Source organism: Ornithorhynchus anatinus, chromosome 1 (genome assembly GCF_004115215.2).
Source record: "Ornithorhynchus anatinus isolate Pmale09 chromosome 1, mOrnAna1.pri.v4, whole genome shotgun sequence".
Lineage (NCBI taxonomy): Eukaryota > Metazoa > Chordata > Mammalia > Monotremata > Ornithorhynchidae > Ornithorhynchus > Ornithorhynchus anatinus.
In genome coordinates this window covers 4,957,103-4,983,559 of record NC_041728.1, presented here as the reverse complement: position 1 = coordinate 4,983,559, position 26,457 = coordinate 4,957,103, and the positions used below count along the sequence as shown (strand labels likewise).

General features: G+C 47.3%; 1 protein-coding gene across 1 annotated transcript in view; it reads left to right on the top strand.

Moving 5' to 3' along the window:
• ITGA1 (integrin subunit alpha 1) overlaps window positions 1-26,457 on the top strand; it is a 178,147-nt gene that overhangs the window by 72,904 nt on the left and 78,786 nt on the right. Inside the window, exons 3-6 of the mRNA XM_029075626.1 lie at window positions 15,461-15,573; window positions 20,443-20,531; window positions 20,633-20,747; window positions 21,420-21,547. Of these exons, the coding sequence (XP_028931459.1) occupies window positions 15,461-15,573; window positions 20,443-20,531; window positions 20,633-20,747; window positions 21,420-21,547 (445 nt within the window). The remainder of the gene's footprint in view (window positions 1-15,460; window positions 15,574-20,442; window positions 20,532-20,632; window positions 20,748-21,419; window positions 21,548-26,457) is intronic.

Here is a 26,457-nt window from a genome sequence, read left to right as displayed (position 1 = left end):
ATTAAAGATCCTGCAGCTTTCCCATTTGAACGATTTAATAGATTGATTGCTAATGAAACTTGTGATATTTAAGTGCTTATTACGTGCCATGTCTTAGGGAAGATGCAGAATAATCAGATCGGATATAGTGCCACACGGAGCTTAGTCTGAGGGAGAACAGCTATCTAATCCCCCGTACAGATGTGATTCCTCAATTTCCTCATCTGTACAGTGGGAATTAGATACCTATTCTATTATCGTGTGCTCTCCTATATCCAGACATAAGGCTACATGTACAGATTCTTAGGCAGAAATTTTACACATCTATAATGAATGTATTTCATGCGTTCAATCGTCTGTATTGAGCGCTTACTGTGTGCAGAGCACTGTACTAAGCACTTGGAAAGTACAATTCAGCAACAGATAGAGACAATCCCTACCCAACAATTGGCTCACAGTCTAGAAGGGGGAGACAGACAAAAAACGAAACGAAACAAGTAGACAGGCATCAGTAGCGTCAATATAAATAAATGAAATTGTAGATATATGCACATCATTAATAAAATGAATAGAGTAATAAAATAATAAATATGTACATATATACACAAGTGCTATGGAGCGGGGGAAGGGGAACGCCTGTCTCCCCCACCAAACCGTAAGCTTGTTGTGGGCAGGGCATGTGTCTGTTTATTGTTATATTGTACTCTCCCAAGCGCTCGGCACCATGCTCTGCACACAGTAAGCACTCAATAAATACGATTGAATAAATAAAGGAATGAATGAACACTTTTGAGGTGCAGTTAGCAAGGTCCCCCTGCCCAGAATTTTGAACCTTAGCCATCTCTCCACCTGCAGCTAGACAGAAAAATAACTCTTTTCTTAAACTTTCCCACTAGCTTGGGCATGGAAAGGAGAACAGAGGGTAGCAGGGGAAATCCAAGTTTCCACTTCCCAGACAGAACCAGCCTGGGACCCAAGAGTGTGGACTTATATGTTCTGGCCCCAGATCTACCACTAGTCCACTTTGCAGCCTTGGGCAAGTCACTTGACCTCTCTGGACCTGAGTTTGCTCATCTGTAAAATGGTAATAAGGTGGATTGTGAGTCCTAGCTATCATATTTATTGAGAGCTTACTGTGTGCAGAGCTTTCTTGAGCGCTTACTGTGTGCTGGGGAGAATATAATATTACAGAATTGGGAGACACATTCCCTGGTCACCCTTCCTCCTCTATATGAAGCAAAAACTCCTCACCATTGGCTTTAAAACTCTCCATCACCTCGCCCCCTCCTACCTCACCTCGCTTCTCTCCTTCTACGACCCAGCCCGCGCACTCGGCTCCCCTGTTGCCGCTAACCTTCTCACTGGGCCTCCATCCCGCCTGTCTTGCTACGGACAGGGAATGTGTCCGGTTGTTGTTTTATTGTACTCTCCCGATCACTTAGTACAGTGCTTTGCACACAATACGTTCTCAATAACTACAGTTGAATGAATGAATGAATTGACTAGCAGAGAACCAGAGGTTCAGGGCAGTGTTGAGGGAGCCTCAGAACTGGGGCTCTTGTCCATTCCATTAAGGAAGGCTGGGGAGATTTCAGACCCTCCTTTGATCGGGGTGGGTGTTGGGAAGCCCTAGGAGATGATGTTTCAAGCCCAGGAACAGAGGCTCTACTTGTCTGCGGGAAAAGTGATGAAGGGAGGGGAGGGGTGGATTTACTAGGGGTGGTGGAGCAAGAAGAGGAATTGGGCGGTGACGGGAGAAAGGTCTCAAAATCGAGGGCACGGACATTGGTCTTGAAGCAGAGGATCCTGAGAAGTCACGGTAGGATTTTGAGGAAGTTACTTTCAAGAGCAAGGCAGGACCTGGGAAAACTGCCCCTCAGAGAGAGCCAGGAGGGGAGATCAGTGATAAGCAGGGAGCAACCCTCTGTCTGGGAGATGTGCAGGGCCAAAAGGCTATGGGGAGCAGATATAATCAATCAATCAATCAGTGGTATTCATTGAGCGCTTACTGTGTGCAGAGTATTATATTCATTCAGTAGTATTTATTGAGTGCTTACTATGTACAGAACACTGTACTAAGCGCTTGGAATGTACAAATCGGCAACAGATAGAGAAAGCCCCTGCCCATTGATGGGCTTACTGTCTAATCGGGGGAGACGGACGGACAAAAATGATAGCAATAAATAGAATCAAGGGGATGTACATCTCATTAAAACAATAGCAATAAATAGAATCAACGTGATGTACATCTCATTAACAAAATAAATAGGGTAAGAAAAAAATATACAATTGAGTGGACGAGCACAGTGCTGAGGGGAGGTGAAGGAGGTGTAGAGGGGGAGCAGAGGGAGCCGAGGGAAAAGGGAAGGTCAGTCTGGGAAGGCCTCTTGGAGGAGGTGAGCTCTAAGTAGGGCTTTGAAGAGGGGAAGAGAATTAGTTTGGCGGAGGTGAGGAGGGAGGGCGTTCCGGGACAGCGGGAGGATGTGGCCCGGGGGTCGACGGCGGGATAGGCGAGAACGGGGGACGGCGAGGAGGTGGGCGGCGGAGGAGCGGACCGTGCCGGGCGGGCGGTGGAAAGAGAGAAGGGAGGAGAGGTCGGAGAGAGCGAGGTGATGGAGAGCTTTGAAGCCAAGAGTGAGAAGTTTCTGTTTCGCGCGGTGGTCGATAGGCAACCACTGGAAGATGAGCCGGGCAGCGGAGTGAAGAATAGACTGGAGTGGGGAGAGAGAGGAGAAAGGGAGATCAGAGAGCAGGCTGACACAGTAATCCAGCCGGGATATTACGAGAGCACGTAACAGTAAGATAGCCGTCTGGGTGGAGAGGAAAGGGCGGATCTTGGCGATATTAGAAAGGTGAGACCGGCAGGTCTCGGTGACGGATCGGATGTGTGGGCTGAACGAGAGAGATGAGTCAAAGATGACACCTGGGTTGCGGGTCTGAGAGACGGGAAGGATGGTCATACCATCCACGGTGATAGGACTAAGTGCTTGGAAGACTAGAACACAACAGAATTAGCAGAAATTTTCCCTGCCCATGACAAACATACAGTCTACAGCAGGAGACAGGCATTAATATAAAGAAACAAGTAGTTTAGAATATATAATTTAAAGACACTCCAAGGGAATTCGAACCACAACATTTTGTGGGGTCCTCTCCCACAGAAGACTAAGAGTCCAGCTGGAATCCATTAATGGTTCTGTTGTGGCCAGGGTGACCTTGGCAGGGAGTCAGTCAATTGTATTTATTGAGCGTTTCCTGTGTTCAGAGCACTGGATCTCCCAACCTCCCGTCTCACCCCACTTCAGTCCATAATTCACTCTGCTGCCCGGATTATCTCTACAGAAACACTCTGGCCATGTCACGCCCCTCCTCAGAAATCTCCAGTGGTTGCCTATCAACCTCTGTATCAAGAAAAACTCCTCAATCTTGGCTTCCCTTCCTATAACAAGCTCCTATAACAAGTCTAGAGGAGGAGATAGATATTAATATAAATAAATAGATGGGTAGATAAATATATACATATGTGCTGTGTGGATGGGAAAGAAGATGAATGAAGGAGCAAGTCAGTGTGACTCAGAGGGAAAAGGAGAAGAGGAAAGGAGGGCTTAGACAAGGAAGGCTTCTTGGAGGACCCGTGCTTTCAATAAGGCTTTGAAGTGGGGAAGAGCAATTGTTTGTCTGATATGATATGGCCAAGGGTTCAAAGAGTTAAGGTACTGGTTTTCTCTCAACTGGTTTTCTCTCATCTCCCTTGTTCCCCCATAGATCCCTCCCTTCTTCCTCCTCCTCTTCCTCCTCTTTTTGGTCCAGGTGCCTCCTTACTGTTATCGCTGTCTTCAAGAGCCAAGACCGTTTCAGGCTGGCCCTGGATGGCCGAGAATCTCCCCCCACCCCCGGCAGCCCGTAAACTCTTTGTGAGCAGTGAACAGCAGTGTGGTTTAGTGGCTAGAGCCCGGTCTGGGACTCAGAAGGACCTGGGTTCTAACCCCGGCTCCACCACTTATCTGCTGTGTGACCGTGGGCAATACATTTCACCTCTCTGTACCTCAGTTACCTCATCTGTCAAATGGGGATTAAAGCCGTGAGCTCCATGTGGGACGGGGACTGTGTCCAACCTGGTTAGCTTATATCTACCCCAGCGCTTAGAACAGGGCTCGACACATAGTAAACACTTAACAAATACCTTAATTCATTAGGGAACACGTCTACTAACTCGGATATATTATACTCTCCCAAGCGCTTAGTACAATGTTCTGCCCATAGTAGTAGCTCAGTAAATATGAGCGTTGATTGATTGATTGGCTGTGACCTGGGTGAATGATGCTGGTGCAGCCGTGGCGCCCGGACATAAAGGAAGCCAATTTCCTCCCTTAAAACTCTCCTAGCTATTACCTTTGGCCTACAGGTCGAGAAACCCGGCTTCAACCGAGTAAAAGTATTGGCAATCGATCAGTCAGTCAATGGTATTTATTGAGCCCTTACTGTTTGCGGAGCCCTGTACTAATAGCTCGTGAGACTACAGTATAACAATATAACAGACCCATTCCCTGCCCAAATTGAGCTTACAGTCCAGAGGCAAATTCCAAATCATTCAAAGAGCCCTGGCTATAATCATTTAATGTGAGCTTGTTTGGGGCAGGGAATGTTTCCATTTAGAGAAAAGTAGCGTGGCGTAGTGGAAAGACCACGGGTTTGGAAGTCAAAGGGTGTGGTTTCTAATCCCAGCTCCACCACTTGTCTGCTGTGTGACCTTGGGCAAGTCACTGAACTTCTGTGTCTCAGTCCCCTCATATGTAAAATGGGGATGAAGACTGCGAGCCCCTCGTGGAGCAACCTGATTATCTTGTATCTACCCCAGAGCTTAGAACAGTGCTTGGCACATAGTAAGCACTTAACAAATACCATCATTATTATTATTATTGTAGTGTATTCTCTCAAGCATTCAGTACAGGGCTTTGCACCCAGTAAGCGCTCAATAAATACCATGTAATGAGTGAATAAATTCATCTGCTCCATTAAGGGTTGCAAAATAAGGAAGGTAATAAGATCAGCTCACAGAGACCACAATGAGGTCCAAGGTCGAAAAGTCCCGTTTCAGAGATTGCCTGTGTCTGTCTGTTTCCTCCTCTGCCCAGCCTGCAGACGTGGTCTCCGGCTGGGTCATGGCTTAGCACTTTGGCTCGGAGACAAGGCCCATGGAGCGACTGACCGGAAAGATGGGGTCCGATGAGGGTGAGGGGAAGCAAACAGGAACCGCGGGGAGGAGGGCGAGGGGCTGACAGTCCGACGCCATCGGTAACGTGGGAGGGAAAGTTCCAGAATCAATCCGTCAGTGGTATTTATCGAGTGCTTACTGTGGGTGGAGCACTGTACTAAGCGCTTGGGGAGAAAGTCCGACTTGTGGGAGCCTGACGGTGTCAGAAACAGTAACCAGGGGAGGAAAGTGGGGGGAGCAGGGACCCTAATAACATACCGCATCTCCCTGCCGGTTTATCACCGGGTCCTTTAAGCTAGTCCAACCAACCCCTGCCCGCAGAGATAAGAACCACAGGCCCTTTTATTCTGGGAAGAAGCCTGGGTTTCATCCATAGTGCTACGCTTCCTTCCAAATGTAAACCTCCAATCCAGCAGTACGGTTCCCAAACCAGAAGGGAGACTTCCATTTTAAGAAAAAAATTCTTCCGAGACTACAGCCCTCTTGCCATTGTTTAGTTGGAAGCACAGCTACCGCAAGCATTTCGGATTACTCAAGACGTTTGTCACTGAGATTGTTTATTTCGGTCGGATGATTTGGGGATATCGACTGGCGAGTCACAGTCGACTAATGCCATGCTAGTCATTTCCCAGAATGGAAAGAGAATCTGGCACTGATTGAAAATGATACACTAAAGTAGCATCTTCTTGGCTCTAAACTATTGAAATCATCCGGTACTGGATTACTTCACAGTCCAAGAGACGCAGCATGACCTAGCGGAAAGAATGCGGACCTGGGAGTCGGAGGACCTGGGTTCTAATCCCGTCTCTGCCAATTGCTTGCTGTGTGACCTTGGGCAAGTCACTTCACTTCTCAGGTTCCTCAATTTGTAAAAGGGGGATTAAATATCACTTCTCCCTCCTACTTAGACAGTGAGGTCCCGGCAGGATAGGTAGTGGGTCTGACCTAATTAACTTGTACCAACTCCGGCGCTTAGAGCAATGCTTGACACAACAGTACGCACTTAACAAATACCATAAAAAATGCATAGCTCTCAAAGTACGAGAGAGCGGGGGATGACTCTATGCAATCCTTCATCACTATGGGAAAAAAATCCCACAAAGGCAAGTCCTACTGCTAATGGGAAAGGTTAATCACCAGTCGTGAATATAAGCAGTACAAGCTAGTGGTTGTGGAATTGTTGATAAGATGGTCGCTCTGATTACACCTTGGGTGAGTCGACAGGACTAAATTTAAGAAAAAAATGGCTCACACCAAATCAGGAAAGGCAATTAGAACACTTCTCCCTTAAAAATTGCCCCTCAAAAGGCTCACCAGAAGGCTGACTGATGAGGTTAACCTTGTGATGCAAAATCAAATAAAACCTTCCAAACATAGAGGAAATATCAATCGTATTATGGAATGTGAAAATGAGATCAGCGTGGCTCAGTGGAAAGAGCACGGGCTTTGGAGTCAGGGCTCATGAGTTCGAATCCCAGCTCTGCCACTTGTCGGCTGTGTGACTGTGGGCAAGTCACTTAACTTCTCTGTGCCTCAGTTCCCTCATCTGTAAAATGGGGATTAAGACTGTGAGCCCCACGTGGGACAACCTGATTCCCCTATGTCTACCCCAGCGCTTAGAACAGTGCTCAGCACATAGTAAGCGCTTAACAAATACCAACATTATTATTATTATTATTAGATCAGCCATTCATGTAGGACAGTGTCACAGAAAACACCCAGTTTGGAGAAGAGCATTTTTTGTCAATCAATCAGTCATGTTTATTGAGCACTTACCGTGTGCACAACACTGTACTAAGTGCTTGGGAGAGTACCAGCTCAAAATATTTTAAATGACTCCCACTGCTCTTTCAGTCACTTGTCTGGAAAGACCTGTCGTAAATCTCAACCTCAGGCTCCTGAATGGCAAACTTTGAGATTTTTTTCCGGGATTTAAAATGACCTTGTTCCTGGCACAAACAGCCGGAGGCAGAGAGGAAAACTGTATAACAAGCAGTGCTGCTATTAACTTTGCCATGGAAACAAGCACTGGGCTGATTTCTCCAGCTCTAGGTGCAACCTGAAATTGGACCTGACTGATATGTCAGAAGGGGTTGAGGAAGCGTGTTTGTTTCTGACTGCGTTTGGGAACCTGAATTTTGGCAGCTTTAAGAGGTGATAGGAGGGAAACAATCTTAGACCCAGGGAATGGATCGCTGGGTGTGGGGCGGAGGCTTCCAAAAGGAAGGACTCTCCCATGCGCTTAATACATTGCTCTGCACGTAAGAAGTGGTCTGTAAATGCCATTGTTAGATTGAGTGGAGGAAGGTCAGAGGGAGGAGGCTGAGAATCAATCAATTAATGAGGGTTTTTATTGAGTGCTTACTATGTGCAGGGCACTGTTCTAAACGCTTGGGAGAGTACAGTACAGCAAAATTAGCAGGGTTCCCTGTCCATAATAAGCTTACAGTCTAACCACGTATAAAACAACAGCTAGACGCATAGAAAGTTCTCCAACCGTCTGTTCAGTTATTCAGTTAATTCTATTTATTGAGCACTTACTGTGGCTAGGGCACTGTACTAAACACTAGGGAGCATATAGCAGACACATTCCCTGCCCACAGTGAGCTTACAGTCTGGAAGGAGAGACAGACATTAATATAAATAACTAAATTATTGATATGTACATAAGTGTTGTGGAGCTGGGAAGAGGGATAAAGGGAGCAAGTCAGGGTGATGCAGAAGGGAGTTAAAGAAAAGGAAAAGAGGGCTTAGTCAGGGAAGGCCTCTTGGAGAAGATGTGCCTTCGGTAAGGCTTTGAAGTGGGGGAGAGTAATCATCCTTTGGATTGAAGGAAGGAGGGAGGTCCAGGCCAGAGGCAGGACGTGGACCAGGGGTCAGCGGCGAGACAGGCGAGATGGAGGCCTAGTGAGAAGGTTAGCGGCACCAGAGGTGTGAAGTGGGTGGACTGGGTTGTAGAAGGAGAGAAAGGCGGTGAGGTAGGAGGGGGTGAGGAGCTGGACTGCTTTAAAGCCGGTGGTAAGGAGTTTCTGTTTGATGCGGAGGTGGGTGGGTAACCACTGGAGGTTCTTGAGACGTGGGGAGACATGGACCGGATGTTTTTGTAGAAAATGATCTGGCTGCAGAGTGGAGTAGGAAGAGACAGGAGGCAGGGAAGTCAGCAAGGAGGCTGATACAGTAATCAAGGCAAAATAGGATAAGTGCTCAGATTAACAATAATAATAATTACAATGTTGGCATTTGGTAAGCGCTTACCATGTGCCGAGCACCGTTCTAAGCGCTGGGGTAGACACAGGGGAATCGGGTTGTCCCACGTGGGGCTCACAGTCTTAATCCCCATTTTCCAGATGAGGGAACTGAGACACCGAGAAGTGAAGTGACTTGCCCAGAGTCACACAGCTGACAAGTGGCCGAGCCGGGATTCGAACCCATGACCTCGGACTCCGAAGCCCGTGCTCTTTCCACTGAGCCACGCTGCTTCTAGTGTGGATTAGTGTGGTAGCCGTTTGGAGGGAGAGGAAAGGGTGGATTTTAGTGATGCTGTGAAGGTTGAACCCTCCGGATTTAGTGATAGATTAAATATGTGCATTGAATAAGAGAGAGGAGTCAAGGATAACTCCAAGGCTGCCGGGGTTTGCCAGATAGGAAGGATGGTGGTACTGCCTAGAGCGTTGGGAAATTCAAGCGGGGGACAGGGCTTGGGAGGGAAGATAAGGAGTTCTGTTTTGGACATGATTAAGTTTGAGGTGTCAGCAGGATAACCAAGTAAAGATTTCCTGAAGGCAGGAGGAGACAGCAGAGAGGGAGAACGATCAGGGCTGGAGATGTAGATTTGGGAATCATCTGCACAGAGATGATAGTTGCAGCTGTGAGAGGAGTGAGTAGAACTGAACCTTGAGGGACTCCCACAGTTTGGGGGTGGGAGGCAGAGGAGGAGCCCGTGAAAGAGACGGAGAATAAGCGGCCAGAGACATGAGAGGAGAACCAGGAGAGGACAACATCAGTGAAGCCGAGATTGGATAATGTCTCCAGGAGAAAGGGGTGTTCGACAGCGTCCAAGGCAGCCGAGAGGTTGAGGGTTAGGATGGAGTAGGGGTCGTTGGATTTAGCGAGAAGGAGATTGTTTGTGACCTTTGAGAGGGCGGTTTCTGTGGAGCGAGGGGGACGGAAGTCAGATCGGAAGGGGTCAAGGAGAGAATCGGAGGAGAGGAAGTGGAGACAGCAGGTGTAGACAACTCACGCAAGGAGTTTGGAGAGGAATGGTAGGAGGGAGATGGGGCGATAAATGGAGGGAGTCTAACCCACAGTAAAGGCTTAAGAAATACCATTTAAAAAGTAGGCCCCATGAGATGTACAGTCTGAAGTTCGTTCAGTCGTATTTATTGAGCGCTTTCTGAGTGCACAGTACTGTACTAAGAGCTTGGAAAATACAATTAGGCAAAAGAGATCGAATGAATGAATGATTTCTCATATCTGAAATTTATCTGAATGGCTGTCTCCCCTCACTGACCATTCTGCACACAGTAAGTGCTCAGTAAATACCACTAATTGATTAAAGAGGTTTATAAAGAGAGAAGCAAAACAGATTCAAATTCACTTCTTTCAGTTCTCCAACTATATTTTTGTATTCGAAGCAATTTACAAATGAGTTTGTGCTAACAAGTGCTATTAGGTGGGAAAAAAGTGATGTCTTTTCTTTTGAAATGACTCCACAATATTCTCAACTCCAGGAGTCGGGGGGCCGAGGAGGTGTCTGTCCATCATGGCTTTTGGATGTAATCAAAATTTGATCTTTATCTCTTCTTCCATTCATGTCTAACCAAGATTTGATCTTTGTTTTTGTCTTCTGGTAGCGACTGGAGCTCTGGAGGAAATAGGGAAGTTCTTTAAAATAGTAAACATGCTTCCTTATAAACCATGTGCTTGAAAATATGTCTAAATAACTATTTGGCCTTGACACTTAAAAAATAATAATAAGTCAAAGAAGGAGCCCTACTTTGTGTGATTTTCTGCAGGTTATTCTGTGGTCTACTTTATTTTTAGATCCTTGGCTCAGAAATCACATGATTTCTCAATAGCAAAACACTACACTCCTGATTAAGATCAGCCGCTATTCATGATCTTTGGCTTTAACCGGAGAGCTCAAAGTTTAGCTTAATTCCGAACGATTTTTAAACGGCAGGACCGATTCTTTTCTCATCAAGCAAAGGATTCTAAAACCTAGTCAGCCTCGTAAAAATCCCGTTAGCTGAGGAGCGATTCTGTTTAGCCCGCCGAGGTTCTTCGGCGACACGGTCGTAAATAATCGAGTGGCTTCTGATCGCCAAACCCGAAGACGGGCGAGGAGTTTAGAATACCCCTCTCTAAAATGGTCTCAACATCTGCTCAGCGGACTGACCTAATTCTCTTCCTTCCACTGTTTTATAGAGGGTCATGCCCTTCTCATGCAACCGTCCAGGAATTCATTCTCCCACCGAGATTTTAGAGCCGAAGGACAAAGCCTGCTGAGAAATGCCAGTTTTAAATCATTTTGTCCTGCGGTGGTGTTCCGTCGGTTTTTACGGTGTGTTTGAAGTTACGCATTTGAGCAAGGGAGAAGAAGCTTTTGATGATGGAGTCATCCAGCAGAAATGACAAATGGGCCTCAGCGGGCTACCATTCCGAGAACCCGCGTGAAGGAATCAGAAGCAACACGGCCCAGTGGATAGAGCCCAGGCCCGGGAGTCAGAAGGACCTGGGTTCTAATCCCGGTTCCACCATGTGTCTGCTGTGGGACCTTCTCTGGGCCTCAGTTACCTCATCTGGAAAATGGGGATTAAGAGTGGAGCGCCATATGGCCCAGGGACTGTGTCCAAGCTGATTAACTTGTATCTACCCTAGTGCTCACAGTAATCGCTTAATAAGTATATTCAGTGCTTAGAACAGTGCTTGGCACATAGTAAGTGCTTAACAAATACCATCATCGTTATCATTATTACTATTATTGTTATTGTTATTATCATTAAATAATTGATGATGGCAGTGGTTTCATTCATTCCCACTTTCTCATTCTTGCCAGTTAATGATAATATTAATGGTATTTGTTAAGCACTTACTTTGTTCCAGGCACTGTACTAAGTGTTGGGGTGAATATGAGATAAGTGGGTAAGACACAGTCCCTGTCCCATGTGGGGCTCTCTGTCTCCATCCCCATTTGACAGAGGAGGGAACTGAGGCCCGGAGAAATGAAGTGACCGGGCCAACGTCACCCAGCCCAGCCTCCCTCCGGCTCGCCGAGTGTTACTTATTCAATAGTATTTATTGAGCGCTTACCATGTGCAGAGCACTGTACTAAGCTCTTGGAACGTACAAATCGGTAACAGACAGAGACGGTCCCTGCCCTTTGACGGGCTTACGGTCTAATCGGCGGAGACGGACGGACGAGAACAAAAGCAATAAATGGAATCGAGGGGATGAACGTCTCATTAAAACAATAGCAAATAAATAGAATCAAGGCGATGTGCATCTCATTAACAAAATAAATAGGGTAATGAAAGTATATACAGTTGAGCGGACGAGTACGGTGCCGAGGGGGTGGGCCGGGAGAGGGGGAGGAGCAGAGGGGAAAGGGGGGAGAAGAGGGTTTAGCTGCGGAGAGGTGAAGGGGGCGGGGGGTAGAGGGAGCAGAGGGAAAAAGGGGGGAGCTCAGTCTGGGAAGGCCTCTTGGAGGAGGTGAGCTTTCCCAGTGAGGCCTGGAGTGGTTAAAAGGAGGTGAACACAACATCAGGATAATAATAATAATAATGTTGGTATTTGTTAAGCGCTTACTATGTGCAGAGCACTGTTCTAAGCGCTGGGGTAGACACAGGGGAATCAGGTTGTCCCACGTGGGGCTCCCAGTCTTCACCCCCATTTTACAGATGAGGTAACTGCGGGCCAGAGAAGTGAAGTGACTTGCCCAGAGTCACACAGCTGACAAGTGGCCGAGCCGGGATTCGAACCCATGACCTCTGACTCCAAAGCCCGGGCTCTTTCCACTGAGCCACGCTGCTTCTCTAAAAGGATCTGAAAGCTAACTTCAGAGAGTCCTCAGCCTGTTAACCTAGTGGAAAGAGCATGGGTCTAGGAGTCAGAGGATCTGAGTTCTAACCCCGGCTCAACCACCTATCTGCTCTGTGACCTTGGGGCTTCACTTCTCTGTACCTCAGGTCCCTCGTCTGCAAAATAAGGATGGAGTCCCTGTTCTCCCTCCTATTTGGACTGTGGGGCCCACGCGCGGCCTGATTAGCTGTATCTACCCCAGCGCTTTGTACATTTCTTGACACATACTAAGTGCTTAACAAATACCACAAAGTTCGTCCTCTGATAGATGTCCTGTATAAGGATTCATTCGTTCAGTCATATTTATTGAGCGCTTACTGTATGCAAAGGACTGTACTAAGCACTTGGGAGAGTACAATATAACAACAGACATACGCCTGCCCACTGTACTGAGCACTGGGGAAGACTCAAGGAAATGAGTTTGGACGCGGTCCCCGTCCCACGTGGGGCTCAAAGTCTCCATCCCTATTTTACAGTTGAGGGGCCTGAGGCCCAGAGAAGTGAATGACTCGCCCAAGGTCACGGCAGAAAGGTGGTGGAGCTGGGATTAGAACCCATGTCCTTCTGACTTCCAGCCCCATACCCCACCCGCTACACCATACTGCTTCTCCTGCTGCTTACAACACCTCCACAAGATGGACTCCGTAATAGAGAAGCAGCGTGGCTCAGTGGAAAGAGCCCGGGCTTGCCCCTTGTCAGCTGTGTGACTGTGGGCAAGTCACTTCACTTCTCTGTGCCTCAGTGACCTCATCTGTAAAACGGGGATTAACTGTAAGCCTCACGTGGGACAACCTGATTACCCTGTATCTACCTCGGCGCTTAGAACAGTGCTCTGCACATGGTAAGCGCTAAACAAATACCGACATTATTGTTATTATAATCAGAAACTAAGGGGAGAGTGATCTTTCGTGTAAAGTCTTTCTTACCAAATCTGCTCTTTAAGCAGTTATCACTTCTGACATTCTCATTCCTCGACAAGTTTATTTTCACGGCTGGAGAGCGTTTACTATGAGGAAATAACACAGTTTTCTTTACATTTTCACTTCCCAAACATTTGATTTTTTGTGCCTAATAATAATAATTACTATTTTGGTACTTGTTAAGCACTTACTATTTGCCAAGCACTGTCCTAAGCGCCGGCGTCGATAACAAGTTCATCAGGTTGGATCCATTCAGTGTCCCACATTGGGCTCACATTCCTAATTCCCATTTTCCGGATGAGGGAATTGAGGCCCAGAGAAGTGAAGTGACTTGCCCAAGGTCACAGAGCAAGCAACTGGCGGAGCAGGGATTAGAATCCAGGACCATCTGACTCCCAGGCCCAAACTCTATCCGCTAAGCCACGCTGCTTCTGTCTGAAACTCCTTCCTTGTGATGTGGCTTGTCAACAGGCTTTCCTTGGTTGAATTAATCCTTCTGGGATTTGAAGCAATTTATTTCTCAAGAACCTAGAGCTACCAGGGTTTAATTGTAGAAGCAGCGTGGCTCAGTGGAAAGAGCACGGGCTTCGGAGTCCGAGGTCATGGGTTCGAATCCCCGCTCGGCCACTTGTCAGCTGTGTGACTTTGGGCAAGTCACTTCACTTCTCTGGGCCTCAGTTCCCTCATCTGTAAAATGGGGATTAAGACTGTGAGCCCCACGTGGGACAACCCGATTCCCCTGTGTCTACCCCAGCGCTGAGAACAGTGCTCGGCACATAGTAAGCGCTTAACAGATACCAACATTATTCTTATAATATTCCTCCTATTTGGTAAAATGGGGATTAAGACCGTGAGCCCCACGTGGGACAACCTGATTCCCCTGTGTCCACCCCAGCGCTTAGAACGGTGCTCTGCACATGGTAAGCGCTTAACAAATCCCAACATTATTATTTAGCAGAATCACTGACTGGATTTGACCTAAATGAAGGATCAGTGGCCCAATCGGACCCATCCTCCTACCGCCAGTTTTTGGAGGAATTATGCCTTTCTTGTCATCCACATCTCTTTGGTTTGGATGTGTCATTTAACATCTCTTGATGCAGCAAGTGCTCAAAAAATAAATAGGACTGATAGATCTAACCTCTTAGCAGGCATCGAGGGGCCTAGCGAATAGAGCGAGACACTTTCATTCAATAGTATTTATTGAGCGCTTACTATGTGCAGACCACTGTACTAAGCGCTTGGAATGGACAAATCGGTAACAGATAGAGACGGTCCCTGCCCAATGACGGGCTCGCGGTCTAATCGGGGGAGACGGACAGACGAGAACAATAGCAATGAATAGAATCTAGGGGATGAACATCTCATCAAAACAATAGCAAATAAATAGAATTAAGGCGACGTACATTTCATGAGCAAAATAAATGTTAACGACTCTTGAGTCTGCCACTCCTCTGCTGCGTGACCTTGGGCAAGTCACTTCGGGTCTCTGTGCCTCAGTTGCCTCCTCTGTAAAATGGGGGATAAGATTGGGAGCCCCATGTAGGGCAAGGGATGTGTCCAACCCAACCACCTTGTATCTACCCCAGCGCTTAGTACTGTGCCTGGCACATCGAAAGCACTTAACAAATACCGCAGTCATCATCGAGAAGCAGCACGGCTGAGTGGAAAGAGCCCGGGCTTGCGAGTCAGAGGACGTGGGTTCTAACCCCGGTTCTGCCACTTAATAATAATGTTGGTATTTGTTAAGCGCTTACTATGTGCCGAGCACCGTTCTAAGCGCTGGGGTAGACACAGGGGAATCGGGTTGTCCCACGTGGGGCTCACAGTCTTAATCCCCATTTTACAGTTGAGGGAACTGAGGCACAGAGAAGTTAAGTGACTTGCCCACAGTCACACAGCCGACAAGTGGCAGAGCTGGGATTCGAACTCATGAGCCCTGACTCCAAAGCCCGTGCTCTTTCCACTGAGCCACTTGTCTGCTGTGTGACCTTGGGCGAGTCTCTTCACTTCTCTGGGCCTCAGTTACCTCATCCGTAAAATGGGGATTAAAAGTGTGAGCCCCCTGTGGGACGACCTGATTATCCTGCATCTACACCAGCGCTTAGAACAGTGCTTGGTACAGAGTAAGCGCTTAACAAATGCCATAATTATTATTATTATTATTTATTTCTGATTATCACTGATGCCTTGATTATTGGTGAAAGGTATTGCAGTCAATGGGACTTCATTTTTCAGAAAACGAATTGTACGTCTTGATTTCCAGGGTCCTGGTCGGTTCTCCTCTGGTTGGCCAACCGAAGAAGAGGACCGGCGATGTCTACAAGTGTCCAGTTGGGAGAGATAAACCGTCACCTTGTGTGAAACTGGACCTTCCAGGTATGTCAGGCCAAGGGTAGGAGGCCGTGTGGCTCAGTGGAAAGAGAACAGGTCTGGGAGAAAATAAAAGACCTGGGTTGTAATCCTGCTTTTCTACCTTGGGCAACTCATTTAACTTTTCTTATTCATTCAGTCATATTTATTGAGCACTTAGTGCATGCAGAGAAGCAGCGTGGCTCGGTGGGAAGAGGCCGGGCTTGGGAGTCCCAGGTCATGGGTTCGAATCTCAACCCCGCCTATTGCCAGCTGTGTGACTTTGGGCCGGTCACTTCACTTGTCTGTGCCTCAGTTACCTCATCTGTAAAATGGGGATTACAACTGTGAGCCCCACGTGGGACAACTTGATGACCCTGTATCTACCCCAGCGCTTAGAACAGTGCTCTGCACATAGTAAGTGCTTAACAAATACCGACATTATTATTACATTATTAACTGTACTAAGCACTTGAAGAACCGAGGACCTTTCCCGTGTCAGGCGAAACTCATGGGTTGAAACCAGGAGAAGAGCATGCCTTAGCACGGTCCTGGGAGTCAGAAGGGCCCGGATTCTAATCCCGACTCTGCCGTATGTCTGCTGTGTGACCCTGGGCAAGTCACTTCACTTCTCTAGGCCTCGTTTACCTCATCTGTAAAATAGGGATTAAGAGCGTGAGCCCGTGTAGGACAGGACTGTGTCCTACCTGATTAACTTGTATCTACCCCAGGGTTTAGAACAATGCTTGGCCCGTAGTAAGCACTTAATAAGTACCATAATTATTATTATTCTCTAGGCCTCAGTTTCCTCATCAGTAATATGAGGATTCAATAATCGTTCTCCGTTGTATTTAGTCTGGGAACCTCATGTGGGACAGACACCATTATTCATTCCATCGTATTTATTGAGCGCTTACTGTGTGCAGAGCTCTATACTGAACCCGTGGGAAAGTACAATAAAGCAATAAAGAGTGACATTTCCTGCCCGCAATGAGCCCGCCGCCTAGAGAGGCGGACATAGACATCCATACAAATAAATAAAATGAGAGGTAGGAATATAAGTGCTTTGGGGCTGGATGAGGGGAAGAACAAAGGGATAAATAAAAACGACAGATATGAACACAAGTGCCCTGGGGCCCGGAGGGCGGAAGATCAAAGGGAGCAGGTCAGGGCCGCACTTAGCAGCCACCGTGGGAACCATCGTATTGGAAACAGTGTGGCCTAGCGGAAAGAACACAGGCCTGGGATTCAGCGGACTTGGATTCTAATCCTGACTCTTCCAATTCATTCAGTCAGTCGTATTTGTTGAATATTTACTGTGTGCAACAGATCGAGACAATTGGGCAGCAGATAGAGACAATCCTTCCCCAACGACGGGCTCACGGTCTAAAAGGGGAAGACAGACAGCAAAAGGAAACAAGTAGTCAGGCATCAGTTCCATCAAAATAGATCAATAGATCGATTAATCAACTCATTAATAAAATAAGTAGGGTAATAAATAATACATACAAATATACACAAGTGCCGTGGGGAGGGGAAGGGGCTACCAATGGCTTGCTGGGTGGCCTCAGGAAAGTCACTTGACTTCTCTGGCCCTGAGTTTCCTCAATTGCTAAACGGGAATTAAATCCTATTCCCTCCTACTTAGACCGTGAGGCCCCATGTGGGAAAGTGACTTGGTCCAACCCGATTAAACTTGTATCCAACCTAGCGCTTAGAGCAGTGCTAGGAACATAGTAAGCACTTAACAAGTACCATAGCGGTTATCAATTAGTATTACTATCCTCTGGACTGTCAGCTCGTCGTGGGCAGGGAGCGGGGCTACCAACTCTGTCATTTTGTACTCTCCCGAGCGCTTAGTACAGTGGTCTGCGTACGGGAAGCGCTCGATAAATATCACTGATTGGTTGATGGCAGGCTCCCTGCAGGCAGGAGGTTGTCCATACCGTCAACAAAAGACCAGCGGGTTGGTAGCCGTGTTGTCTTACCATTCGCCGAGATCCCCCCCTCGAAACCTGCCACCTCAGAACTCCCCCCACGACCAAATGCAAGTACAAGCAAATACAGTTGGACATAGTCCCTCACCCCTGTGGGGCTCACCGTCTCAATCCCCGTTGTACAGATGAGGTCACTGAGGCCCAGAGAAGTGAAGTGACTTGCCCAAGGTCACACAGCAGACAGGTGGGGGGAGCCAGGATTAGAACCCATGACCTTTTCATTCAGTAGTATTTATTGAGCGCTTACTATGTGCAGAGCACTGTACTAAGCGCTTGGAATGGACAAATCGGCAACAGAGAGAGTCCCTGCCCTTCGACGGGTTTACGGTCTAATCGGGGGAGACGGACGGACGAGAACAATGGCAATAAATAGAGTCGAGGGGAAGAACATCTCATTAAAACAATGGCAAATGAATAGAATCAGGGTGATGCTTTGGAGTCAGAGGTCATGAGTTCAAATCCCAGCTCTGCCACTTGTCAGCTGTGTGACTGTGGGCAAGTCACTTAGCTTCTCTGCGCCTCAGTTACCTCATCTGTAAAATGGGGATTAAGACTGTGAGCCCCACGTGGGACAATCTCATTCCCCTGTGTCTACCCCAGCGCTTAGAACAGTGCTCTGCACCTAGTAAGCGCTTAACAAATACCAACATTATTATTATTATTATTATTATTATTATTAATAAACAAAATAAATAGGGTGATGAAGATATACACAGTTGAGCGGACGAGTACATTGCCGAGGGGATGGGACGGGAGATGGGGAGGAGCAGAGGGAAAGGGGGGAGAAGAGGGTTTAGCTGCGGAGAGGTGAAGGGGGGGCAGGGGGAGCAGAGGGACAAAGGGGGGAGCTCAGTGTGGCAAGGCCTCTCGGAGGAGGTGAGCTCTAAGTAGGGTTTTGAAGAGGGGAAGAGAATGAGTTTGGCGGAGGTGAGGAGGGAGGGCGTTCCGGGACCGTGGGAGGACGTAGGCCAGGGGTCGACGGCGGGCTGGGCGAGAACGGGGGACGGCGAGGAGGCGGGCGGCGGAGGAGCGGAGCGTGCGGGGCGGGCGGTGGGAAGAGAGAAGGGAGGAGAGGTGGGGGGGCGAGGTGATGGACAGCCTTGAAGCCTAGAGTGAGGCTTCAATCACTCAATCAATCGATGAGTATTAGTATAGTGATAGTGATGGTGATGCAATCACTCAATGAATGGCATTTATTATACCCTCCTCTGACCAGAACACTGTACTAAGCACTTGGAGGAGTATAATATAGTTAGTGGATATAACCCCTCATCTCGAGGGGCTTTAAGGGGCTCATCTCAAGGGGTAATGAGAAGCAGTTTGGCGTAGTGGATAGAGCGCGCCCGTGGGAGTCAGAAGGCACTGAACTAAGCACTGGAGTAGATACAAGTTCATCGGGTTGGACGCAGTCCCTGTCCCCCAACTTTAATCTCCATTTTACAGATGAGGAAACCGAGGCACAGAGAAGTTAAATGACTGGCCCCAGGTCACACAGCAATCAATCAATCACAGTGGTTGTGCACTTACTGGGTGCAGAGCAACATAGGAAGCGCTTGGGAGAGCACAGTATAACAGTCGGTAGACCCATTACCTGCCCACAGTGAGCTGACAGTCTAGACAAGTGGCGGGGCCGGGATTAGAATCCAGGTCCTCTGACTCCCAGGCCCAGGATCTTTCCACTAGGCCATGCTGCTTTTCAGACAGGATTCATTCAGTCATCCAATCGAACGCTTACTGTGCGCAGAACACTGTACTGAGCGCTTGAGAGAGTACAATAGAACGATAAACAGACACGTTCCCTGCCCACGACGAGCTTACGGTCAAGAGACTGGCTAGTGAGCGGCCTATAGAGGTTTGAGGAGCATAACTCAGGGAATCGGGGCATTCATAGTTCAGCCCTGCCTCTCTCAACTTAATTTCTGCCTAGTGGCTCTCGGGGGGCAGGGGAGGAGGGGACGGCCCAAAGCAGCTCACCAAGCTGCACCTTTTATGTAGAGAAATCGGACTCCGGTCGCCCGTCCCGACCCCACATTCCACTACCAACTTTGGCCGCGGACCGTCAGTGATCTAACGGACCTTGCTCTGCCCATGAATTTATCCCCGTCCCGTGCCTACTGCTGGGATCCGGCTTTGCATTTTTTCCGTCACTCCCCCTTCCCGGTCACAACCCCGAGATGATAATAATAATAATAATAATAATGATGTTGGTATTTGTTAATCACTTACTATGTGCCGAGCACCGTTCTAAGCCCTGGGGTAGTAACAAGGTAATCAGGTTGTCCCACATGAGGCTCACAGTCATAATCCCCATTTTACAGACGAGGGAACCGAGGCACCGACAGGAGAAGTGACCTGCCCAAAGTCACACAGCTGACAAGTGGCGGAGCCGGGATTAGAACCCATGACCTCTGACTCCTGAGCCCGGGCTCTTTCCATTGAGCCACGCTGCTTCTGCATATTCTATACGAGATGTCGACGTGGGGTGGGTGAGGGCGAGACAGCTTCGTATTCAGACTTCTTCGGCTACTTTTCCATACCCTTTCGCGTCAGAAGTTGATGGCGCGTCATTGACCTCGCCAGTCACAGCACACCAAAACGGCGGTCGCATCCGGCGAGGCGGTTGATTTCGTCTGTCGCAGTTAGCGAAGCCGGTTGAACAGCATTTGGAGGCAATCGCTTAATTGCTATTTCCACGTTCTTTCACAGGTCGGAAAAACGATTTAGACGGATGGACGCCAACTTTTCAATTCACTCACTGTAGCCTTAATAGTAGGAGGAAGCCTATTTGCTATAACCTAACTCGGGCGCTGCTTTGTCCAAGTGTCTGGGAGGCTGAAAGTGGGGAGGGCATAATTTAACTTTCTGTTTCTGCATCCTGAAATGTTTGTTCTATTCTTAGCTAATACATCGATCCCTGAAGTCACGGAAATCAAGGAGAACATGACGTTTGGGTCAACTCTAGTCACGAACCCAAGAGGCGGATTTCTGGTAAGGCAGGGAATAGTAATTTTTTTTAACGACCTCAGAGAAGCGAGCGTCAATCTCTTGCTGGTTTGTCGAATGTTTTATGCTGTTGTTCTTTTTTAAAGGCCTGCGGACCTCTTTATGCGTACAAGTGTGGACACTTACACTATACAACTGGCATCTGTTCCGATGTGGATTCGGCTTTTCGAGTCGTAAACTCCATCGCTCCGTCTGTACAAGGTACCTCCCCTGCGGAATGGCCCTTGTGTGTTTGAAAGGTAGTAAGCAACGATAGAGAGAGATGTTATACACAGAGGCATACCAAAGGGCTCGAAACAGTGTCCTTAGCTGTCAGCGTGCCCAATTTTGGTCAATGTGTGCTTTGTCAGTATATAACCCCACTTCTTGCTATTTTTGGAATGGATTTTGGTGGAAGCGGTCCTAGGAAAGTCACGTCTAAAGGGAAATTGCTAAAAGCGTCGGGGAGTCTCGTCCAAGAGGAAAACACTCTTTCGGGGACGTGTGTATTTAGACGTCTACCTCTGCCTCGAAAAGAATCCCGAAAAGGAACGAGAAGCGGCTGTTCACACCCAAGATTTTGCGATATGTTATCGATGGTTCGTTCATTCAGCGAGTCGGTCTGATTTATTGAGCACTTACCGTGCGCAGAGTACTGTACTAAGCGCTTGGGAGGGGACGGTAGGACGATAAACGCACATTCCCTGCCCACGAGGTAATGAGAGATGGTGCTCTTGGTTTAGCGATAAGATGCTACGATGGATTTTCCACCTCTCTTAAATTTCGGCCAAACCCAGACTGCCTTTACGAAGCATCGCCTAACGTCACACGTTGATTCCCTCTGATTTTCCTGTCCAGTCCATAATTATAATTTGAAACAATTTCTCTTTACAGAATGCAGCACCCAGCTGGACATTGTCATCGTGCTTGACGGTTCTAACAGCATTTACCCCTGGGAGAAGGTCATAGAATTTTTAAAACAGTTGCTGGAAAAGATGGCTATAGGGCCCAAACAGACCCAGGTAAGATGGTGCTGCCGTGCCACTTTCCAAGGTCTTAGTACAGTGCTCGGCTCACAGTAGCACTCAATAGATACCATTGAATGAATGAATGAATTCACGTAATAATAATAATGATAATGTCGGCATTTGTTAAGCGCTTACTACGTGCCGTGCACTGTTCTAAGCGCTGGGGTAGACACAGGGGAATCAGGTTGTCTCACGTGAGGCTCACAGTTAATCCCCAATTTACAGATGAGGTAACCGAGGCACAGAGAAGTGAAGTGACTCGCCCACAGTCACACAGCTGACAAGTGGCAGAGCCGGGAGTCGAACCCATGACCTCTGACTCCCAAGCCCCGGCTCTTTCCACTGAGCCACGCTGCTTGTTAGGTGCTTATTCTGTGTCAAGCAAATACCGCCATTAATAAGTGAAATTAGAAATGGAGCAAGTCAAGATTAATGCACTTAGTACAGCTCTCTGCATATATAAGCGCTCAACAGATACCACTAATTGATTGAATGACAAAAGCTCCATCTCTTTGGGGTTTGGGGGTAGAAAGTGGTATTTGTGGCATGTAAACTGGCATTTCTATGACCAATAGAGCCCGGGCTTGGGAGTCAGAGATCGTCGGTTCTGGTCCCGGTTCCGTCACTTGTCTGCTGTGTGACCTTGGGCAAGTCACTTAACTTCTCTGTGCCTCAGTTACCTCATCTGTAAAATGGGGATTGAGACTGTGAGTGCCACTTGGGACAACCTGATTACCTTGTAGCGCTTAGAATGGTCCTTGGCACATCGTAAGTGTTTAACAAATACCGTAATTATTATTATTATTATTGTTCCCCAGAGAACTTCACACACACCTGATGTAACTCCCCTCACTCAAAAGGGGTGCCTTTAATCAGTCAATCATATTTATCAAGCACTGACTGTGTGCAGAGCACTGTATTCATTCATTCATTCAATAGTATCTATTGAGCATTTACTATGTGCAGAGCACTGTACTAAGCGCTTGGAATGTACAATTCGGCAACAGAGAGACAATCCCTGCCCAGTGACGGGCTTACAGTCTAGTCGGGGTAGACAGACGGACAAAAACAAGATAACTTAATAGCAATAAAGAGAATCAAGGGGATGTATACCTCATTAACAAAATAAATAGAGTAATAAAAATATATACAAAGGAGCACAGTGCTGAAGGGAAGGGAGAGGGAGAGGAGCAGAGGGAAAGGGGGCTTAGCTGAAGGGAGGTGAAGGGTGGGGGGCAGAGAGGCAGCAGAGGGAGCAGAGGGAAAAGGAGAAGCTCAGTCTGGGGCTGTACTAAGCACTCGGGAGAGAACAGATTCTCATGTAGTCAGTCTATCAGTGGAATGTGAGTGTTTACTGTCCTACGTACACCGTAGGACACCGTATTAAACATTTGGGAGAGTTCAGTAGGTAATAGTTATGATTACTTTCAAGGAACTCGAAGTCTAATAATAATAATAATATTTGTTACGTGTTTTAAGTCCATCGATCCGTATTTTACTGAACACCTACTCTTCTAGATTATGTTTGGTGTCAACAGAGAAAATGTCTACAAATTCTGTTGTACTCTCCCAAGTGATCAGTACAGTGTTCTGCACACAGTAAGTGCTCAGTAAATACAGTTGACTCGATAAATACACTGATGATGTCAGAGCACTGTACAAAGTCCCTGGGAGAGGACAGCAGAGTAAGTAGATATGATTTCCGCCCTCAAAGTCTTTGGTGACTTGTTTGGAATGCCTTCCCAGACCGAGCCCCCCTTTTCCTCTGCTCCTCCTCTCCTCCCCATCGCCCCGACTCCCTCCCTCTGCTCTACCCCCTCCCCGCCCCACAGCACTGGTGAATATTTGTACATATTTATTATTCTATTTATTTTATTAATGATGTGTAGATAGCTATCATTCTATTTATTTTAATAATACCGTTGCCTCTCGACTTGTTTTGTTGTCTGTCTCCCCACTTCTAGACTGTGAGCTTGTTGTTGGGTAGGGATTGTCTCCATCTGTTGCTGAACTGTACTTTCCAAGCACGTAGTACGGTGCTGTGCACACAGTAAGCGCTCAATAAATATGATGGAATGAATGAATGAATGAGATGACCGGTGGTTGTAAAAGGAAGCTTCGGGCAGAGTTTTCCAACGGTGGAGTTTACAATCGAGCTCCCAAAGGCAAACTAAAATTCCCTGGATCCTCCAGGAGGGATTTTGCAGAGTCCTCTCAACATTAAGGGATTTTTATCATAGGATTAAGACTGAGCCCCTTGTAGGATTGGGATTGGGTCCAATTTGATTAACTTGTATCTACCCCAGTGTTTAATAATGTTGGCATTTGTTAAGCGCCTACTACGTGCAGAGCACTGTCCTAAGCGCTGGGGTAGATACAGGGTAATCAGGTCGTCCCACGTGAGGCTCACATTAATCCCCATTTTACAGATGAGGTAACTGAGGCCCAGAGAAGTGAAGTGACTCGCCCACAGTCACACAGCTGACAAGTGGCAGAGCCGGGAGTCGAACCCATGATCTCTGACTCCAAAGCCCGGGCTCTTTCCACAGAGCCACCCTGTTTCACTGCTTGACACATAGACTTGTACTTTCCAAGTGCTTAGTACCGTGCTCTGCACGCAGTAAGGGCTCAATAAATATGACTGAATGAATGAATAGACTTTAAGCCCAGTGTGGGCCGGGATCGTCTCTCTTTATTGCTGTATTGTACTTTCCGAGCACTTAGTACAGTGCTCTGCACATAGTAAGCGGTCACTAAATATGATTGAATGAATAGTGAGTGCTCAGAAAATAATAATAATGATATCATGCACATAAAAATGGAAGATTGGTACAGGATGCTAAAGGAGAAATTTATTTTCCCTGGCTTTTGGGGGGGAGGGGTGTGTGTGATTTGAAAAAAAAAAAATCCTTCAGGCAATATTGCCAAAATGCCTATGCCCGAACCATTTTTCTCACAAATTGGTAGGGCCTAGTGCCAATTATTCATCAGCCAATCACTTGCATTGACTGAATGCTGAACTAGACCCTTGGGATGGTAGGAGAGAGTAGGCCCTGCCCTCAAGGAGTTTACGGTCTAGCTTGGGAGATCTTCACGAGACTAAATTACAGGTAGGATGAAGGAACAGAATTTAAAGATATAGATATAAATGGGGGGACATTAACTAAGAATTAACTCTCAAACTGTTATCTGTTGCCTAGATCCATCAATCAGTAAGTTGTATTTATTAAATGCTAATCGTGGGTAGACTGTAAGTTCGTTAGTGGCAGGGAATGTCTGTTATATTGTTCTATTTTACTCTCCCAAGCGTGTATTACAGTGCTCTGCCCACAGTAAGTGCTCAATTAACACGATGGAGTCAAGTGTCCCTTTCTTATCCCATCTCCCCTCTGCCCATGAAAGACAGCAACCTCTCTGCCATGGCTGCGATTCCTTTTAATTTCAGAAATCTGGATGGGTAGTCCTTCATTCAGAACATATTTATTGACTGGTCACAGAGCACAGCGCTCTGCACACTGTCAGCGCGTGGCTTAGCGATAGGCCTGGGGGTCGGAAGGACCTGGGTTTTAATCCCGGCTTTGCACTTGACGGATCTTGGGCAACTCACTTCACTTCTCTGGGCTTCTCCGTCAATCGGGGATTGAGACTGTGAGCCCCAAGTGTGACAGGGACTGGGTCTAACCCGATTATCTTGTGTCTACCCCAGCGTTTAGTACAGCGCCTGGCACATAGTAAGCACTTAAAAAATACCACAGGCATAATAAACGCTGTTACTATTATGACTGCAGCGTGGCTTAGTGGAAAGAGCACAGGCTTGGGGATTTAGAAGGTCATGGGTTCTAATCCCCACTCTGCCTCTTGTCTGCTGTGTGGCCTGGGACAAATCAGTCACTTCTCTGTGCCTCAGTTACCTAATCTGTAAAAGGGGGATTGAGACTGTGAGCCCTGTGTGGGACAGGTACTGTGCCCAACCCCATTTGCTTATATCCACCCCAACGCTAACAAATAATGAGCGCTTAACAAATACCGTAATTATTATTAGGGTATTATTATTACAAACGCTATTATTACTCCTTCTCAATGTAGTGAACTTCACATAGACGGATAAGGCATTTCATTGGTCCATTTGTACACATCTGGAAGTGATATTTGGTCTGTTAAACAGCATAATAGGGGTATAAATATTCAATCAATCAATCGTACTTATTGAGCACTTACTGAGTGCAGAGCACTCTACTAAGTGCTTGGGAGAGTACAATAGAACAAGAGTTGGCAGACACATCCTCTGCCCACAACAAGCTTACAGTCTAGAAGGGAAGGTGGACATGAATGCAAATAAATCAATGACAGATATGGACGTAAATGCTGTGGAACTGGGACGGGGGGGATGAATAAAGGGAGCAAAGCAGGACAATGCAGAAGGGAGTGAGAGAAGAAGAAAGGAGGACTTAAGGAAGGTCCCTTGGATTCAATCATATTTACTGAGCGCTTTCTGTGTGCAGAGTACCGAGCGCTTGGAAAGCACAATTCGGCACAGTTGTGCCCTCGGTAGGGCTTGCTTGGGGAGTCGTATCACTATTAGAATAATGTTGGTATTTGTTGGTATTTGTTAAGCGCTTACTATGTGCATGCAGAGCATCGTTCTAAACGCTGGGGTAGACCCAGGGGAATCAGGTTGTCCCACGTGAGGCTCACAGTTAATCCCCATTTTACAGATGAGGTCACTGAGGCACCGAGAAGTGAAGTGACTTGCCCACAGCCACACAGCCGACAAGTGGCAGATCCGGGATTCGAACCCGTGACCTCTGACTCCAAAGCCCGGGCTCTTTCCACTGAGCCACGCTGCTTCTCTGTCTCCCCTATTATGTCTGTCTCCCCTTTGATACTGTAAACTTCTTGGGGGC